Raw genomic sequence first — 21,488 nt, forward strand, 5'->3', positions numbered from 1 at the left:
CCACACCATTGTTGTTTTAGGGTTCAATTGCAGGGAGTTTTAGAGAGAGAGAGACTGAGAAACACTGAAAATGATGAACGAGAGATTTAGAGAGAGAAACAATCACAACGGATCGGACCGGACCGGACCGGTAAATGCCACGTAGATCGTGGTCAGCTACTCGGTCCCACTTAAAGCGACTGTACCAGCGAGTTCTCTAGTTCGCGGACTAGAAAATCGAAATTTCTCAGCCTATGAAATGAGGCCACATGGAGGGAAATAGTTTAAGAAGGATTCTATTGGCCGAGTTCTGCGGCAACATGGTAAGGTGGGAAGTAGGTAATCGTAGAGCGGTGGAAAAAGGTATTTTGTAGGGCCCTTCCAAGCAAGGTTCTACTTTTAGAGTTGTTTTGATTAGAATTTTTTAATATGATCCAAAAAAATTATGGTCTTTTTACTCAGAAAAAACGTAGATTTCTTTTTTTCTCCTTTCACCTCTGTTCTACCCATTTTTTCTTGATCTCAGAGCACACCAAATTATCTCGTTTTGATCATCCATCTATTCTTATAAAAATAATTGATTTGTTATATTAATGTTGACAAAAATAAATTAATTTTATTTTAATTTTATGGGAATCGTTTTTGTTATGTTGCATAAGATAAAAGTAATCTTTTTACACTCACAAAAAGAAAAAAGAGGAGAGAAAATAAATAAAAAAAGAAAAAATTTAAATTGAGTCAAAGAAAAAATTTAAATTGAGTCGAAGATAAAATTTGTTGTGTGTTTTGGGCATGATCAACAAAATTGATAGTGTGAACTTGCTTGGCTTGTTTGTGAATTTATTTATTATTTCTGATGTGTGAATTTATTAAAGTTGGCTTTTTTGGACTTTCTTTCTTTTACTTCAACAGTGAATATATATTGATAGTGCTACCACACATAACACTAGAATTCCTATCTTAATAATAAGAATTAGAATCCCTCTTGATTCATGGATTTTATAATTTTATAAAGAAGAAATGAATAACTAACAGGAGTACAGGACTACAGGAGCGAGTTGTGCGTGGGAAGCGATAATTGTAGCAGAGGGGAGGATTAGAGAATAGAATTGTAGCAGAAGGGAGTACGTAATATATATTATTTATATTGATACTTAGTATATAAAATTGAGATTGCAATTTCTCATGTTGCATGAGAAATGTAAGTTTTCCTACAGAAAGAGAAAGGAGTGGGACCTACCTTAAAGAAAAAAATAAAAAACAAAAAAATGATTGGCACGGACATCGAAGTGAGAGTGGTAGGAGAGAAGATTTCTCATGCAACATGAGAAATCTTTTCTCCTATAAAATTAGTGATCAAATATGTATAATGTCATGATTAGTGTATCTAATTGGTAATTGAGAAATATCCTGTTTATCACAATACATGCGAATTATTTGTACCTCAACCGCTTATGTCAAAATGATATGAAAAATTAATGTGTAAAAAGCCCAATAGCTTTATTTATTATACAAAAATTAAAAGGACAATTAGAAAATCAATTTATGATAAGAAATTATTTTTTGTATTTTATTTTTGAAAATATTCTTAATTTTCAGTTCTTTTTTTAAAAATATAATTTTTATTATTCTTGTTTTTAAAAATATGCTTAGTTTCTTAACCTCAAAACCACATTATTTTTTGTATTTTATTTTTGAAAATATTCTTAATTTTCAGTTCTTTTTTTAAAAATATAATTTTTATTATTCTTGTTTTTTAAATATGCTTAGTTTCTTAACCTCAAAACAACATGTAGATATATATATATATATATATATATATATATATATATATATATATATAGGGTCAGGATCATTTTACACCAGTGTAAGTTACACTCTCAATTTTGATCGTTGATCCCACTTATATCTAACAGCTCAAATTTTTTAGTAATGTGAGCCATTGGATACAAGTGGATCAATGCTCAAGATTGAGTGTAAGACTTCTAACTCTTACACCGGGTGTAAGAATATCCTGCCCCATATATATATATATATATATATATATATATATATATATATATATATATAGGCATGAGCAATTTTTATTATGGCCTATGTCCTTTTAAATTATTTTTTTTGCAACTTTTTTGAATTCACTCCCTTTTAATCTTAATGCCTTATTATATGTGCATTTTAACTTTATATTAACTTCACTGACTTTTTATGTTGTCTTATTTCATGCCTCTTTCTGTAAACTGTCAGTGCCTTATTATCATCTCGTGTATAGTCCCTTTCACTTTCGATACCATCTTTGGAGGTACGTGTAACCTAACACACACTTCATTGATGCATGTTATTTGATGCTATTTTTTGTGTAGAAACAAAATATTACTATTGCTTGTAATTTGCATTGCTTGTGTGCTAGTTTATATTGTAAGTTTGGAATCTACTAAGTGCCTTGTCTGTTTTGGTATGAACCTGATACTGAAAGTGGATTGCATATATAAGTTTGTCAGTTAAATTGGAATCAATTTAAGTTTTATATATTATGGGCTGTGTCTTTTTTAATTTTCCAATGGGAATTTTTTTGAGTACCCTCCCTTGTGACTGTTTTTTAATTCTCTTTCCATGACATGATTCATCTTTATGGATTGAGTGACTTTTAGCAGTACTAATTTCCGGTTGGGTCTTACACTTCACTTGTTATAATAAACGTTATTTTAATATCACATGACAAGAACTAGACTGAAAATAATTACACGCATAAGGACTAAATTGAAAATATTTTTGGTATAAGAATCAAATAAAAAATAAATATAAGTGTATTATTTTAATCTGAGTAATAATTAATTAATAAGAGCTAGAGGTTTGTTAAAAGATGGGTGGCTCTGTAAATGAGGAAAGATAAAGCCCCTTTGAGAATAAGAGAAGCTTTTTTGAAGCAGTATAAAAGCCACTTCTTTCATTGCCTTGTTTCATTCCTAGCTAATGTTCTTCACGCAACCAGACATATGCACTAACCATAATGGTATATTAGGGAATATATTAGGGTATTTTTATTTTATTTTCCTAAAATCGCTATGTACAAGTTGGATATATGAATAAAGTATTAGTATTGTTGAGATATATAAAACATTAATGTAGCATCACCCAACAGCTTAAACTTTTGGGTTGAATTGGTCATTTACATGGTATCAGAGCCTCGCCGCCCCCACTTTCTCTTGTGGCGTTTCTTAGCACAGGTAGGCTGGGCCTGTTGCATTGTTCACTCTTCAAGCCCCGTGGGCTCTCGTGTGAGGGGGCGTGTTGAGATATATAAAACCATTTCTATGTCTTACTTTACTTATTATAAGTTACTAAGGGGTTTCCATAAATCCACTTAGCCAATTCCTCAACCTTACATTTTTACCTATTCAAACATGGTTTACTAATTATTTTTCTGCGAACACACCGCTCACAACCAGACCTTCCTCTCGGTTTATCTTTTTTTCTTACTTAATTCCCTTTCTAAAAAGCTAGTACACGCTTTAAACGAAGCTCGTTTGCTCCGGTTATCGCCGTTTGAAATTGGACAAGCAAAACTGTCAACCAACCCCAAAATAGCTCAAAACACCTCTCACTCCACGAATTACTGCAGAAAATCCACTCATCCAATTGCTCTCAAATTTTTATGCTACAAACTAGACACCTCAACCTTCAATTTGATATATCATACGCTTAATTTGACTCAGAAACAAAACGGGAATTAATTTCCCAAAAACTGCCAAAAATAGCCCCTGTATAAGAGGGTTCTGGACAGCCTGTGTTCAATGAATCCTACTGGGCTGCATGAAATCCAGAATTTTCTAATATTTGGACACCTTCTACGGGACATCTCAAGATTCAAAATGGCATATGGTACGTCCCTATCGGACCTCTGTGGAGGGAGATATGCTCTCCCGAAGTTCGTCTAAAATCTGCCAATTCTACAGAAAATTCGCCAGAGTTTCCTTTGTTTTTCCTAAAATCCCCAAATTTGCATAAGATCACTAGTACCTCAAATGTACCTAATAACCAATGGGTGGCACACACAAGGACCAACAATGCCTTGTGGCACTTACAACCCTACTCAGTTTATAGTTATTACGCAATTCATATTATATGGCTCACTTTATAATTCCTTAACTTATTTCAATCACCAAAGTCCATTTACATGCAATTTCTCAACATAAGCATATAATCATAATTCTAAAATAGGCCTAAAGCCCTTCCATCATAGTACATCATGCATCCATTGTACAATTACAACATTTAACTTTAAATTACAACTTTAATTACAAATCAACTCATAAGCTTAAATAACATAACCACTAGACTTAGGCAAAATGACATGAACAAATATGCTAATGAAATTCATCTTACATACATATGAGATGTTCATGCCCTAAGTCTAGCCTAGGCCTCATGGCCATCAAAATGCAAAATAATAAATTGCTCCATCTAATCATCCCACGGGCTTCTTGCCCGCCGCTCCACTACCACTGCTACCTCCTGAAATAAAGCCCCCAAGACGGGGTGAGATATACGAATATATCTCAGTAACCCAGAGGTTCTGGAGAAAACTCCACCCAATGGTTCACTTCGATGCATATAAGCAATATAAAACAACCACTTTCAAAACGGGATATAGCAAGGGATTTAGAGAAACTGAAGAATATCGGGATATAAAATACGACGAAGCTGGAATAGTAGCTACCAATACCACGCAACGTCCTCGGCATATAAGTCTACGGGTCTCATCCAAGGCGTGTTCCAAGAACCATAACCAAGGTACCCCTTCCATCCATATACACCCGAGACTTCCTAGTGTGCTCCTACCCGGATGACACACCACGACCCTAGGTCAACTGGAACTCCCTCTCGGAGACCTATCCAGTGGAAGTCTGCACTGCCCGAAGGCTACACTTGGCTACTGGCCAGAGACTCGGTACATAAGTACCCTCATAAATACTACATGCATGTTCATGCTGTTCTACACTACTCATATACATTTCCTACCAATACCATCAACTGGCATGGTGGAACACACAAGGGGAACAAGCCCCAGTACCAAGAGGTTATCTCAATGAGCCTCTTCACTTAGCTCCCAATCAAATATTCTCCGAGTTCTTTATATAGCAGAAATGCCTACACAGAGGACATTTCCAATTACTTAAAATTCATAGAACACATGCAAGTCATCAATTACACAAGCATGGTTCCAATCACTTACCTTAATCCCACTTGGTCCAGGACTAAGGGCAGTCCACGGAACTCACGGTTCGGGATTCAAATCGACGTACGGCAACCTACAACAACCATGTACAAACCATTAATACACGGCAAATCTATTATATTACGAAAACGTCAAAAATCCTCCCCTACACCATGTAGGTTCGGCCAAGCATGTGTTCTTTTACAATTTATTTTTCTAATTTTTCTTTCTCATTTTCCTAGGCATCCTTAGGTTACCAAAAGGCTAATTCAAGTGCCGTTTTTTTGTTTTACGTCTTTTAAGCATCGTTGTGCTTAATAACTCACTCTCGGTTCCTTTTAACCATTTAACACCATCAATATTTTTCCTTTGGTTTTTCAACCATCCAACCACCACACAACCCATTTAATTACCATTTAACACATAATACATCACTCAAACAATTTCCAACAACATCAATTCCCTAATTTTCCTTTAAAGGGCCGAATTCACAATGGTGTACATTCAAGGAATTTCCATCAATTTTAACTACTCCACACCTCATACAATCCTATTATATCATCACACAACCATACAACAATCCAATTAGACTATCCTAACACAATTCCAAAACACAAAGTCATGGCATCCTCAAAAATTTCTAAGTTAAAAATCATATTTTTCACCAATAATTTTTATTGCATTTATGGCTCCTACACATTATTCTAAGACATATTCATGTACAAACATTTTTCATTTGAGCTCTTTAACAACACAAATCAACCAAATCCCCTTTAGGGTTCATGAAAATAAATCTTCAAATCAATCCATGAGAGGTGTTGAAACTTACCCACAATTACGTCACAAGACTCCTCCTAGAACTCCACAAACAATGGCTCAACAAATCAACCCCAAAATCACATAAATCCTAAGAATTTCGTGGCTGTAAATGCCTCTTTTCTCACAATAGAGAGGGTTTCAAGGGAAACTAATCAGTGGAACGGGTTCGGATGATGATTTCGATCGAATTTCAAGACAAGAATCGTCTGATTTGGTTAAGAATCGATGAAGTTATGGAGAAAGAGAGTTTCAAGCAAATTTTGGCCATGGAGGAGGGTGGGTTCAGTTTTTCGAGAGAGAAAGGGAGGGGAAGATGATCATGAATAGTGTCTTGCCATGTGTCTTAAGTGATTTAAGTGGGGTGGGTCCCACCGCCACCTCACGCGATTTCAAACTAATTCGAATTTTCCTCCGATTCCACTAAACGTCCATAAATTCACAACCTATTTAGAAACTCTAATTTTTAACATTAACCATTTTCCTTTAATTACTCTTGATCAGATGAATCCGGAGTTTTCCGGTCGTTCGAAGAAAATGTTGTTTTAAGCTGTTGCGCGCGTCGTTGGCACGCTTCCCCAAACTAACTTAATTCCATCAAATATTATCATAAATCATATTTCCTAGTTCTATAGGCCATTTATAACTCATATTTGAAACCTATAGCTCAAAACTCAATCGACACGTCTTACGGTGCAATCGTACCGCGATATTTTTACCCGCGAAAAATACTATTAACTGATTTTTCTGAAACTTGCTTAACCACTCAATTTTTCGTTATGAATCTATTTCCAGGGTTCTTTTTATCATCTGGGACCTTCTACTTAATTTTATCTTCCTAGGGTTGTGTGCATGGCTAATTACCGTTTTGCCATTTCTTTGTATTTTGACCTATACTCAGGATTTTCACTAATCCTTCTCTTTAATTCTCATTTAATATTTTAATATTTAAACTTAGAAATGCGAGGTGTTATAGGATACGAGGCTTTGATATCATGTAAAGAACCTATTCAACCCAAAAGCTTAAGCTGTTGGGTGATGCTACATTAATGGTTTTATATATCTCAGCAAGTATATTAGGGAATATATTCTCCTCACATTTTTTCTAAAAGAAAAAACAAAGCACCTTTACTGACAATGGTAAAGATAGATTCTCTAATCTCAACAAATGGAAACCACATTCCCCATTTGTCTAGTTGCTCAATATATTAATGTCAGGGAAATTTGTGAATAAAGTTTGATTTGGGTGACCCCTGTCTCTTATGGCTGCTACCAGCGAGGTTCTTTAGTATTTGTCCAGGAATATTTTTATAGATTATATAGTTCTACATAAAAATGGCACCTAATTTGCATGTTATTAAGTGTTGATTTCTATTGTTAAGTGTTGATTTTCATAGCATGTCTAACAATGTATGCTTTCTGTTGCTTTCTGCATAATATGTGCAATTAATATTCATGTTTTGTTATAGTAATTTCTTTGTATTCTGATTTTGTGAGTATGCAAATTATTGGAGAAGTAACACAAGTTACTTTTTCGGCATTAATATGTTGCTGTTGAAATGCATAAACTTTGATGGGATTCCGGATCTGATCGGTGCCTACTCTCCATGTGGTCGACTGAGGGAGTCTTGGGGTTGGTTGAATAGGGAGGGATGTCGGTCTACGTGTTGGGAACAGACCTGGTCTTCCTCGGTTGGGAGCGGATCTTCGGGACAGTAGGACCTTCTGGGCGGTCATTGGGCGGTGGGACCAAGTCAGCTCTGTTGGGGAACTCCTAAGAGAGGTAGATCTGGGTTGCTTTGATGGAGGCTGTCGCGCCTGATGCAGCTCTGGTCGGTTGTGGTACGCCCCTGATTCTGGCGAGACCGAGATTGGTAACTGTCAAGGATACACCTCAATGCTTGGCGACTGGTGTGGTTGGGTGTGAGGAACGGAACAATTCTGGCGATGGTAGAATGTGGGAGTAGCTCGCGGCTGTGGCGCTTGTAGTTGCAGTGTCGAACGGAGGTGGAGCTTAGAAGTTGAATTGGGTTGGGCCCTTGATTGGAGAGTGACACGTTTACTGCATTCCTGCTTTGGAGTAGTTGGGCGGTGGGGTGCTCGTTGCGAGGAGAATTTTTTGCTCAGGCGACTGATTGTGGACTTTGGTGACCGACATATGGTGGTCGGCAAAAAGATGTGGATGGTAGGATTGTAATGATTGGTCAACGTAAATTTGTTGATTGGAATTGATGATCGTTCATCCGAATTAGTTGATGATTGACCAACCGTTAGAGATTGAGGGGGTCTTTATCAAAACAGTGATGAAATTCCAACGAAGTAGTGAGGAGAGTTTCCTTTTCATGGTTTCGGGTCTGTCTTCTTGGGCGATTGATATTTGCTTGGGCGGTTGATTTTTTCTTTTGGCAATTGATGGCTGGCGGTGGAACTTGCCTTGGGCGGTGGGCCCCTCTGGTGGGCGGTCGGCGGTGGCTTCTTTTGGCGACCGATGACTGGCAGTAGCTATCTTCATGCTTTTTTGGTCAGTAACCTGCAAAAGGTGTTGGCGTCTGGATGATGTGTTGACCGAGTGAACTTCACGATCGGAGTAAGTGTTCCAAGTTGACCAAGCGGCAATGGTGCTTTCACTTAGTGAAGTGGACGATTTCCAAACGGTGGGAAGTAGAGATCGGTTGATAACCGATCGGTTGGCAAATTACTAATTCTTGATGAGGCTGATCGGATGTTTGATCGTTGAAGCATAAACCGCTTCCTTGTCCATTCTTGATGGTCCTGGATTAACGCTGATCTTCGGTTTCTTTTTCTGATCTTTCAGGCTCCTTTTTCTGATCTTGAAGCTCTGTTCTTAGTTTTCTGAATCTGGTGTTGTCTTTCTTTCTTTGCAGATCTGGGTTTGGAAGCTTTGGGGAAGGGCCCCTGTACCTATTAGAGTAAGCAAATAGGGTGTTCTTTGTATGGAACTATTTCGCAGAGCTGGAACGAAAAGGCTTTTTTCTTTTGGTAGCTTCTGGTAGAGAAGAGGGAATCAAAGTTTGTTGTATTCCACATACGGCGCTAATGTACTCATGGTAGTACATAGATGTGTCCCATGGAGGGTGAAGTATGTTGATATAAGGGGTGCTCATAGTGCCAATGGTATAGACCAAAGCACTAGTGAAGCTTCCCATAGTGTGCATAAAAGGGGGTGTGTGAGAGTGGCTAGGATTGCTCTCCCTGGCTAGCAGCGCATGAAGCTCCTGGCGAAGAAGAGGTGCCTTCCTCAATGTGAGAGAGGGTATTTAGAGTTGAAGTCTGGTCAACCTAGCCAGCCTAGCCTGAAAAGGCTAGGCATGCTGAACCCCTGCCAGAGTGTGCAGGGAGCAAGGTGCATGGGAATGAGGGGGCATCCTATGATACCTTCTAGAAGTGAGCATTTAGATTGGACCCAGTAGTGAGCCTAAGCACCTGGGCTATCCAGAACATAAGTAAATAACAGAAAGGAGTGAAACTGAAGGTGTTACCTGGTAAAGGTGAATTTACATGTCTGCTGGGAAAGAGAAAAGTCGAAAGAGTGATAGGAAGAAGGAAAAAGGAAAAAGGAGGAGGTTACAGTGGAAAATGGAAGGAAATGAAAGAGTGAGTGAAGTAGTAAAAAAAATGGAAGGACCCTCAGGTTCCGCTTCGGAACCTCTCCTTGGTTTGGACGAGAATGGATTCTCCTCAACGCTTCCTATCACAATCTATTAACTCCGACGCTCCCGTCACCAAGGACCAGATCACCACCGTCTCCAACCAGATCGTCGCGGCCATCCACCAGATCATCGTCAACGGCGCCGCCTTAGTCTCGTACTCCCAAAACATCACCGCCGCCGGAGACTCTGTATTCCCGCAGGATCCGTCGGATGCGCCGCCGCATGCAAAGAAGCCGAGGCTAGAATTCTCCACCGCCGACAAGGCCAAACAGGTGCTCGATTTGAAAGTCGAGGTTGTAGAAGACGACGATGCAGCAGAAGACTGCGAAATCGTGGAGCTCGACACCATGGAATTGCTTGCGGAGGGAGCACATTCATTTCTGCGAGATATGCGGAAAACGGTTCAGTCGCGATGCGCATCTTCGTATGCACATGCGCGCGCACGGGAACTAGTTCAAGACGCCAGAAGCGTTGGCGAGGCCGCTGGAGCCACGCGCCGCCGAGCCACACGATTCTCTTGTCTGTTCGAAGGCTGCAACGGGAACAAGCTATGCCGGAAGTTCAGGCCGTTGAAGTCGATCGTTTGCGTGAAGAACCATTTCAAGAGGAGTCATCGTCAGAAGATGTACTCCTGTAACCAAAATGAGAAAATCAATCAAAAAAATATTAAATATTGACCTAAAATTTTCTGACAAGTCATCATGTGTTTTTAAAATCTCGATTTATCACTATGATTTTTTGTTTTTACGTTTTTTTTATCAAAACGATATTACCAATATTTCAACAGCTTTTACGTTTACGATTTTTTTAGCCCCCTTCTGATTTTACTGAGAATCTCAATTTTAACAACTTTGATCCCCGACGTTATTATTTAAATCGCTAGGAAAAAAAATTAAATATTGGCGTCTCCAAAACTGCTAAAAATTGTAATATATTGTGTCATTTTCTTTGAACTCTCCAAAACAGCTTTATTAATTCGAAGTGATAATTTAATTCTGCGATCAGCTTTCGCGATCATTTAACAGCTTTATTAATTCGAAGTGATAATTTAATTCTGCGATCATTTAACAGCTTTCTTAATTCAACAGAATTCTTATCATTCAATAGCTTTCTTATTCTGCGATTAGTTAACAGCTTTCTTAATTCAACATAATTTAATCGAAGTAGTCTTAAGTCTTAGCTTCTCATGCGAGATTATATTTAATCGAAGTAGTCTTAGGGCCTGTTTAGTGTGATGTATAAGGCTTGATAGTATAAGCTTATACTATACGTTACGACATTTTCAGTTGTTTGGTGTGACCATCGTATAGTATAAGCTTATACAGTAGGACCTTTTACACATCAAAATGATGTATAACTTAATCCGGCCTAGGAGTGATGGATTATGCCTGATAAGGAGTTGATGTATTAATATTGCTTACAAGTGCAATTCCCAAAATCTAATATATCATTTCAATATTTATATATTAAAATAATTTTTTTTAATATATTAATTTTTAAAATATTGGAGATATTATCTTATACAATATCATACTAAATGCTGGATAGTATTAAAATTTAATCAGATCTTATACAATCAGTTCTTATACTATCAGTTCTTATACTATCAGGCATTATCCTATACTATGCACCAAACATGACCTTAGCTTCTTATTCCTCCAGTGTTAGCTTATTTGAAGAGACTATGACATCGAAGTAAGTGTAACCTTATGTAACTTTATGTGAAGAGATTATTGTCGATTTCGTCGTTACTGTCTACGGGTTTTTTTTTGTATGCATATTGACATCTAGTTATATATACATTTGCAGGTTATATATTTTCCTTCAACACTGAATTTGCCATCAACGTAGTGTTAGCCATCAAGTAGTCTTTTATCGTCGTCTCAAAGGATGACGACAGACAACACCATGGCCATAACACCACAAATTCAGACCCCGGCGTCTCAAAGGATGATCATAACACCACAGATTCAGAAACCAGGGTACGTATCCTATTATTTTATTTTATTTTTACTTTTTGGGGAGTTCTTTAAACAAATTATGATATGTAATCTATTGTTAAAATGTAGTGTCTACTCGGTAGAAAACTGAATAGTCTACGTTTTTTTACCCTAAAAAATGTGTTGAAATTGTGGTAAAAATGAATTTTAAGTTGACTCGACGAGAGAGAAGGAATATACTTGAAAGAAAAGGGTATTTGAAATATTATTGAATTGTATATAATCTGTACAAAGGGTTCTCTATTTATAGAGAATACTTGACCTAATTTTGACCTAATGGGCTTGGCCCAATACAACAAATAAATGACTAAATAATAACTAAATAATAATTATTTACAACACTCCCCCTCAAGCTGATGAATAGATATTTATCATTCCCAGCTTGCTAGTAAGTTCTTGAAATCTGTCTGAAGGAAGCTCCTTTGTTAATAGATCAGCTAATTGACGCCCAGTGGGAATGTTTGGAGTGGTAATCAACCCGCTATCAAGTTTCTCTTTGATGAAATGGCGGTCGACCTCAATATGTTGAGTCCGATCATGTTGAACTGGATTATGAGCTATACAAATAACGGATTTATTATCACATAGCAGCTTCATAGGTCCCTCACATTTTATTTTGAGATCATCAAGTACAATTTTCAGCCACAGTAACTCACAAATGCCTTGAGCCATAGCTCGAAATTCAGCTTCTGCACTTTATCTGGCAACCACATCTTGTTTCTTACTTCTCCATGTCACCAAGTTACCGCAAAGAAACATGCAATAACCAGTGGTAGAACGACGGTCAGTCACGGATCCAGCATAATCAGCATCTGTGTAGACTTCTAAACATAGATTGCCATCACGTCGGAATAACAATCCTTGACCAGGAGTACCTTTAAGATACTGAAGAATTCTCTCTACTGCCTGCATGTGTTTTTCCTTTGGATCGTGCATAAACTGACTGACAGCACTAACAACATAAGCTAGGTCTGGTCTAGTATGGGCCAGATATATCAATTTCCCAACTAGCCGTTGGTATTGTCCTTTATCAACTGGAGGACTCTCTTCTTTATAGCCCATCTTGTGATTCTGCTTAATAGGAGTATTAGAGGGTTTACACCCGAGCTTTCCTGCTTCTTTGAGAAGATCCAAAACATATTTCCTCTGGCTGATAAAAATTCCTTTGCTTGAATGAGCTACTTCTATCCCTAGAAAATATCTCAGTTTCCCAAGGTCTTTGATTTCAATCTCAGAGGCAAGCCGTGTTTGCAGAATCTGTCTCTCCACAAAATCATCACCTGTGATAATAATATCATCAACATATACAAGGAGCACAGTAATCTTCCCATTTTGGGAGTGCTTGAAGAAAAAAGTGTGATCTCCTTGACTCTGTCTGTATCCTAAGGTCATCATAACCTTAGTAAACTTTCCAAACCAAGCACGAGGTGACTGCTTCAATCCATACAAGGCCTTTTTTAATCTACAAACTTTATTTTCCCCCTTCACAGAATCAAAACCAAGCGGAATTTCCATGTAGACTTCTTCTTCTAACTCACCATTGAGGAAAACATTTTTCACATCAAATTGATTTATATCCCAATTGTAATGGGCAGCAAGGGATAACAAGATTCTTACTGTATTCATCTTTGCAACTGGAGCAAAGGTTTCTTCATAATCAATGCCATAGGTTTGAGTGTAACCTTTGGCCACTAATTGAGCCTTGTATCTCTCAAGAGTGCCATCAGAATTATATTTCAGGGCATAAACCCATCTGCACCCTACTGCTTTCTTTCCGTTGGGTCTATCAATAACCTCCCATGTTTTATTTTTCTCCAAAGCATTCATCTCCTCTTGCATGGCTTGAGCTCAATTTCTATCTTTCAAGGCTTCATGTACTGATTTTGGGATTACAATAGAGTCTAGTGCTGAAACAAAGCTTTTGTGCTGCACAGAAAGATTAGCAGAGGAAACAAAATGGGAGATAAGGTATTGAGTACAAGAGGGACAAGATTTCTTGGGACAAGCTATTTTTCCTTTTCTAAGAGCAATGGGTAAATCATCAGAATCAGTAGTAATAGGTAAGTCATCAGAAGTATTAACATCATGATCAGAAATATGAGATTCAGGACTTACCAGTGGTTCAGACAATTGAGGTTGCTGCTGAGACAATGTAGGTTGTTTCCTTCTTTCAGGTGTCATAACCTTCCGTATCTCTGGTGTACTTGATGTATCAATCACAGGAGAATCAGTCACAGGAGGATTACTCACAAGAGGATCAGACACAGGAGGAACAGACACAGGAGGAACAAGACCAAGAGGAGGATACACTGACACAGGTGAAGGAGTAGACACTGAAGATTCAAAGAAGGAAGGTGATGAGTCTTCTGGTGAATTATTCTCCCCCTGAAGATGAGGACCTTGGAAAAAGGACTCAGATTCCTGAAATGTAACATCCATAGAAACAAAAAATTTCTGACTTCCAGGGTGATAACACTTATAGCCCTTCTTATCAGGAGCATATCCAAGGAAGACACATTTAAGAGCCCTAGGATCCAACTTACTGCGATACTGTTTATGAATATGAATAAAGACAACACACCCAAACACTCGAGGAGGAAGACTTTGCAAAGTTGGAACATAAGGAAAAAAAGAAGTCTTGGAGTGAATAGGACTTACATGATCGAGAACCCGAGTGGGTAGGCGATTGATCAAGAACGCTGCAGTAAGAATGACATCTCCCCAATAGCATTTGGGTACATGTGTTTGAAACAGTAAGGCACGAGCAACTTCAAGAAGGTGACGATTTTTCCTTTCAGCAACCCTATTTTGTTGAGGGGTGTCTACACAAGTAAGTTCATGAATCATACCTTGATTTTGGATAAATTGGGAAAAAGAGTGATTGACATATTCATTACCATTATCTATCCTTAGTCTTTTGATTTTTTTACAAAATAGAGTCTCAATCATTTTATAAAATTGAAAGAACAGTTGTGGTACCTCAGACTTTTCACGCATTAAGTAAACCCAAGTTACAGGAGTGCAATCATCAATAAAAGAAACAAACCATTTATTTCCAGAAGAATAAGGGACCTTAGAAGGACCCCAAACATCAGAATGAATAAGATCAAAAGGTTCAACACTCTTAGTAATACTAGAAGGAAAAGACACACGATGATGCTTAGCAAATTCACAAACATCACAATGAAAAGACTCAACAGACTTAGACAAAAACAATGACGGAAATAAAGATTTGAGTAAACTAAATGGAGGATGACCCAAACGCTTATGATGCAGCCAAATTAAAGAATCAGCAGTCGATTGACCATGAGACATGAAGGTGTGATCTGTTACTTTATTTGCGGGAGATTGTGATACCAGATAGTACAGCCCACCTTGCTCTTTAGCACTACCAATCGTCTTCCCCGTGGCGAGATCCTGAAAAACACAATGGGTAGGGAAGAAAGTTACAGTACAATTCAAATCTTTTGTAATTTTATGAATAGAAAGAAGATTCGTGGAGAGTTTAGGAACATGAAGAACATCCTTAAGATGTAAGGACTGCTGTAAGTTTATGTCACCAGAACCCGCAACTGATGTATGTGAGCCATCAGCTATGGATATTGTATGAGTTCCAATGGTAGGATGATAAGAAATAAAGGAGTCAGCACAACAAGCCATATGATTAATAGCACCAGAATCAACAACCCAAGAATGTTTAAAATCATTACATGAAGAAATGAAAGAATGAGTTTTGGAGCTCATACCAGTCATAGCCAAAGCACTAGTATCAGATGACTTACTCAGATAATCAAGAATGGTTCGGAGTCGTTCCAACTCATCTGGACGAAATGCAGATTGGGTCTCATTAGATGCAGGGGTTATTTCAGAAGAAGTAAAATGCGCTTGACCACGCATCCTTGCCATCTTTTCTAAGACAGTTTGCTTTCCATAAAGGCGAAAGCATAAATCCTTGATATGACCTATTCTTTTACAATAAGAACACCATTGGTCATCTCTCTTAGGTCTAGAAGAGGTACCATCATAAAATTTTAAAAAATGACTCCTTTGAGAAGAGGCCATACTGCACAGAAAATGGTTAAAGAAAAGCTCCAAGAAGCCAAAAAATCACAAATAAATACCAAACGATGTCCAATCAAAGAGAGGAGCACAGATCCAGAAAGAGGATGAAGGGACGATCAAGATCGCGGTGGTCCGATCCGGAAAAATGGTCTCACGCGCCGGTGAGATTGGCTGTGCGTGGGATTCACTCGCGGTTGAAGGAGCGGCGCGTGTGGGCGCGTGCGGTGGCCGTCCGGTCTGAAATTTCTGGAGCAACGTCGTCCGGTGAGCGCGGTTCTTTCTGGGTCTGTTCGGAGTTGAAAAACCACCGGGAAAGGGTCCTATCGTGATGAACAGATGCTGTCTTGTGATGAAGAATAATGGAGACGATGAACAGTAACAGAGACGATGAACAGTAACAGAGATCCAGTATAACAGAGATCTTCTCGGTCCAAGAGGTCCCCGAAAAAAATCCGGTGGCGGCTGATGACAGCGAGAGACAAAAAGAATAAAAGGTTCTTGTTCTAAAGACAATAGGCGCGGAAGCAGAGCCCTCAGGATCGAGAGCTCTGATACCAACTTGAAAGAAAATGGTATTTGAAATATTATTGAATTGTATATAATCTGTACAAAGGGTTCTTTATTTATAGAGAATACTTGACCTAATTTTGACCTAATGGGCTTGGCCCAATACAACAAATAAATGACTAAATAATAACTAAATAATAATTATTTACAACAAAAATTAGAGGGAAAAAATAGAATAGAAAAAGAAAGGAAAGAGAAAAAGAAGTGACGAGGTGAGAGACAGAGATGGGGAAGGGGATGACTGAAATGTCAGGCGTGCAGCGCGTGCTAATTAATAACGGGTAAAAAAATTGAATCCCCACACACTACAGCACACACGTAATATGAACCGTAAAACTTTTTAGTATTCTTTCTCTTTGATTCAATGATGATTAGATAGGTAGTAAGTTAGTAGTAGGAAATTTTAGTAGTAAGAATATCCTCCCTCTTCTCTAAAAGTCTCCCAAAAATAAATAATATTGAATGTAAAATTTTTTTTTTTTAATGTTTGGATGTAAATGTGTGATTATTTATATATGTGAAAAGTTATACTTACAACTTTTTTTTATAACCTCTTACAACCATATCTTATCACCGATGATTTCCGTCAATCAACAGTTATCATTTATTGTGAATTAATAATTAATTAATGAGTTTAATTTGCTAAAACGATAACCGTTGATTGGCGAAAATCAACGGTGATAAGATATTGTTGTAAGAAAAAAAAGTTATGAGTATAACCTTGCTCTTTATATACTTTGGTTATATATGTATTGAATTTTTTTTTATTTTTTTTTATGTTTCATACGTAGTAAACGCTTATATTTTTATGTTTTTGCTCGTTCCTGCCGCTTTTACGTAAAAATTACTTTTTAACAAAATTTTGTAGTCTCTTTTATCTCGTCTTAAAGGATGAGAGACAACACCACAGATTCAGACACCTGGGTACGTATCTTAATACCTCATTTTTTTAAAAAAACTTTCACGAGATTTCTTTAAACAAATTATAATATGTAGTCTTTTATCATCGTCTCAAAGGATGACACACACAGTTTGTAAGGATATAAATATTAATTTAATTATTGAATAAATGATGTGTCAAAATAAGAACTATTTGAGAAACATTATCTTCATATACCCTTTAGTTATTGTTTTTATCTGAACACACACTTGAAAACAAAAATTAAATTGGACCCCTTCTTTTTCAATTTTATTTATTGGCATGATGACATTTTTTTTTTTTTTGAAATCATTTGCAGTTATGGTGTTTTACTCCTGGCCTTCTACGAACCATTCATTGCATTATTGGTTGGATTAAATGGAATTAAATATGAAGGTTTAAGTACCAATCCTTGTCAAGAACCGGGCATAATCATGTTACTTTTACTCATAGCTATGTCGGCTCATGCCATTGCTACGGTTGCAGTAATAATCCTTCAAAGAGATGACGCATGGCTAGCTAATATTATCCTTAATTTTTCTGGAATACTTGCTATTGAGACACTTCTCTGAGCCCTCGTCGATACATTCCAGTTGTGGATCATCTTCAATACTATTATGTCAGTGGTTGTAGCATTATGTTTCTACAAATATATATTTGCTACGAAGTACCGATATTTCAAAAATTCTTACGTGTCCGACACTTTCTGTCATTCTCGGACACTTCGACACTCTCCGACACTCCAACACGCGTTATAGAAATTCAAAAAAAAGTTCAAAGGTTGCGTTGCGTTGAATTTTTAGTTCCAACTACTAGATTTGTTGTATTACGATTATCATTTTATTGAGTTTAATATAAATATTTGGGATATTTTATATTTCTTTGCAAATTTTTTGAATATTATAAGATTAGATTCATTTTTTTGTTAAATTATTGAGTATTAAATATAATATTCACTACATAAATTAAAAATATTATTTAATATCAAAACGTGTCCTAACATATCGAAATCTAACATTTTTTAAAATTAACGTGTCGTATCTTATCACATGTCCCGTGTTGATATCGGTGATGCGTAGTATATTTGTATGTTTTCGATGGATTCTGGATACTGAAATTGCAAGAAAATTCGCAGCATGGTACCGACGAGGCGACGATCTATAAATTGTAATGGGCTCTCACATTAGAGGAATATCACATATAATGGCCCAATCTGATGAGTTGCCATTTTATTGCACTAAGAAGCTATAGGTAATGAGCGTGCTCAGTTACTTCAATTTAGGTTATTCAATAGTTGCAAGCGACCTGTGATGGCCCAATCAATTGGCAACAAGGTATAAGAGAATCAAAGAACAGAGGCCAGAGCCCCAAAGTTGGAAGAGTCCTCTAACAGAAGATCCTTAAGATGAGGGGGGATAAGAGAAAACAAATAAATTACTATCTCCTTCACAAGGATTAGTAACAATCCAATGAGCACAGCTATTATTTTCCCTCTTTGTATGTTTGCACTTGACATTCCAATCTTGAAGAATTTCTAGGATTTGAATCCAAATTTTGAATACAACTAATAGCGTCTATTGAATCACACTCCAATTCAATTCTCCTTGCACCTGCTCCCGAAGCCAATTCTAAGCCTTTAAGAATTCCCCACAACTTAGCATCAAGAGAATTCATATAGCCAAGCTTGAACTTAAACCCACCAAGGAAAGACCCTAAATGATCTCTCATAAGACCTCCACAACTAGCGCTCTTCGTAGAAAGAGAAGAAGCTCCATCAATATTAATCTTCAACCAACCTTAATCAGGAGGATTCCACTCACTCTTCTGACTGCTAAGGATAACACTGCTATGCATCTCCTTTCTTTCCCTAGCAACAACAATCTGGTTTATAAAATCAGAGATTATAATATTACCTCTAAATGGCCTGCAAAAATTCACATCATGAACACTCTGATTTCTCCAAATCCACAAGTACCATCACGTTGGAAAGAAAATATCTCTCCAATCAGATTTCATATACCGGTTCCAAGAACTACAGACATTTTTTAGAAGCCAATCAATTAAATCCAAAGCGAAAAAAATCATGGGGCAAATTAACACCAAACCTGTCCCTCCAAACTTTTTGTGCATGTCTGCAATCTCTCAAAACATGAAGGATGGTTTCTTCCTGATTGACACAACTGTTACAAACATTAGCCCCTCCATTCCAATGGCACGTACGACTCCTCACAATTTCTTTTGTTGATCAACAGGAGTACAAAATTTGGTATTTTTTTTTGTTTTTTAAAACAAAAAAAGATTTCTTTCTTTTGAATTTTGAATTTTATTTAAGTTCTAAAAAATTTCCTTTTTTAGGTTAGATGTAGGGGGAAAAAATTAAAATAGTTTTTTTAATAAAAAATTATAGAAATGTAATCGTTTTAAATGTATTTACAAATGTATAGCACTCAAACACATTCCACGGAGGTGTGACCTGGTGGAGAGAGACATGCCTTACGAGGGCGTGTTTTAGGAGAGAGACACGCCCCCAATGGGGCGTGTTTCACTATATGTTGACACGTGGTATAAAAATTCAACAATTTATCCGTAAAATTTAAGAAAATTATCTCAGAATTCACCATATGTTTCACCATATGTTGACACGTGGCATAAACATTTCTTCAGTCACTGGAGATAAAATTATCTCACTGTATCTCCAGTTGGCCCAAAACAACGTCGTTTTGGGTTATAAAATTAAAAAATTATAATGATAAAAACTAATATAACCCTGCAATAAATTAAAATTACAAAATACCTTGATTTTTGCTACAAATTGACGTCGTTTTGTGCTCACCGGAGATAACGTATCTTCAGTGATTGAAGAAATGTTTTACCCTATTAATAAAGAGAAAACCACTGTCATGATTAGAAACATTCCTAGTAAAGATCCTTATGATTATGGTACCATTGTTACAAATTGAAATTATATTTATAGGAGACAAACTTCAAATTCTGCATAACTTTTCGAAATGAATGTGTTGGCAAGTTTGTCAAAAATATTTTTCAAAAAATGCTTCCTTGTGCTCCATTTTGCATATTTTTTAAATTTTATAGTATATTACACACACACATGTTAATTTATTAATCTATTTCTAATGCTTCTAAATTCATCTCCATTTTTCTCTGTCAATATGTAGCCATCAATTATGAGAAAACTACCCGAATGATTATCACCCATAGTTAAATAATTAATCTTTTTTGTAAATTTTTCTATATTGAAATGACAATGTTAGATATCTAGAATACAATTAATCAACTTAAGTAGAACCCTCAATTTTACAATAAGCAATATTTTAGCTATTAGCCGCATCAAAAACTATCTTATTAATTCCTCAAATAAAATGTCATAAAGATCTATTGTTATTTTCATTTATGGTGTGTAGTTGAAGATATTCCTTTCGCGGCTAACTGTAGATGACACCATGTGCATCTATCCAAAAGCACAGAAAAGATAAGAATAAAAGGCACACGACCATGTGTTTTTTTCTTTCTTTTTTCTCTTTTTTTTTCCTGTGACGTGATAGAGAAAAATAAAAATTGTAAAGAGAAAAAATAAAAGTAGCTAAGAATTTCAATTTGTAACAATGGTATCATATTCATAAAGATCTTTACTATGAATGTTTCTTTTTTGGAAATATTCCATCGGTTCATCGCTTCGCGATTAGTCCGATTCGGGGCGAGTCCAAGATTAAGGCTTTAAACCTCTCCCAAAGGTGGTACTGGGGAGATTCGAACACATGTCCTCACCCCCACCTGCTCAGCTCCCATGAGCCAACTGAGCTAACACCATTTGGTTACTATGAATGTTTCTAATCATGACAATGGTTTTCTATTTATTAATTTGAGTTTAGACGTTCTTATAGTATCATTGTTGTAAATTTGAATTTTTTTGTGATAGACAATATGTCAAATGAGGTGTCATTGCGTAGATCTTGAAAAATTGTGTGGAATAAAAAAAAATTACATAATTGGGACATCCGAGTCAAAAGTTATGGACTTCCAAAGTTTTACGGGTAAGTTGTTAACTTTTTATGCCACGTGTCAACATCTGATGAAACACGAGACGTGTCTCTCCTAAAACACGTCCTCTTAGGGCGTTTCTCTCTCCATCAGTTCACGTCCTCATGGGGCATGTTTGAGTGTTATACATTTGTAAATCCATTCAAAATGACTATATTTTCGTAATTTTTTATTAAAAAAATAATATTTAAATTTTTTTG

General features: G+C 36.7%; 1 protein-coding gene across 1 annotated transcript; it reads left to right on the forward strand.

The window, feature by feature from the left end:
• The first annotated feature begins 8,846 nt into the window (after positions 1 to 8,846).
• LOC133292172 (zinc finger protein STOP1 homolog) lies at positions 8,847 to 10,358 on the forward strand. Its single transcript, XM_061490549.1, has one exon. The coding sequence runs from the start codon at positions 9,699 to 9,701 to the stop codon at positions 10,356 to 10,358; it is 660 nt and encodes a 219-aa protein (XP_061346533.1). The 5' UTR covers positions 8,847 to 9,698.
• Positions 10,359 to 21,488: the final 11,130 nt, after the last annotated feature.

This window comes from Gastrolobium bilobum, unplaced genomic scaffold (genome assembly GCF_033153095.1).
Source record: "Gastrolobium bilobum isolate Gb01-03AN ecotype WA unplaced genomic scaffold, APGP_CSIRO_Gbil_v1 utg68659, whole genome shotgun sequence".
Taxonomy (NCBI): domain Eukaryota; kingdom Viridiplantae; phylum Streptophyta; class Magnoliopsida; order Fabales; family Fabaceae; genus Gastrolobium; species Gastrolobium bilobum.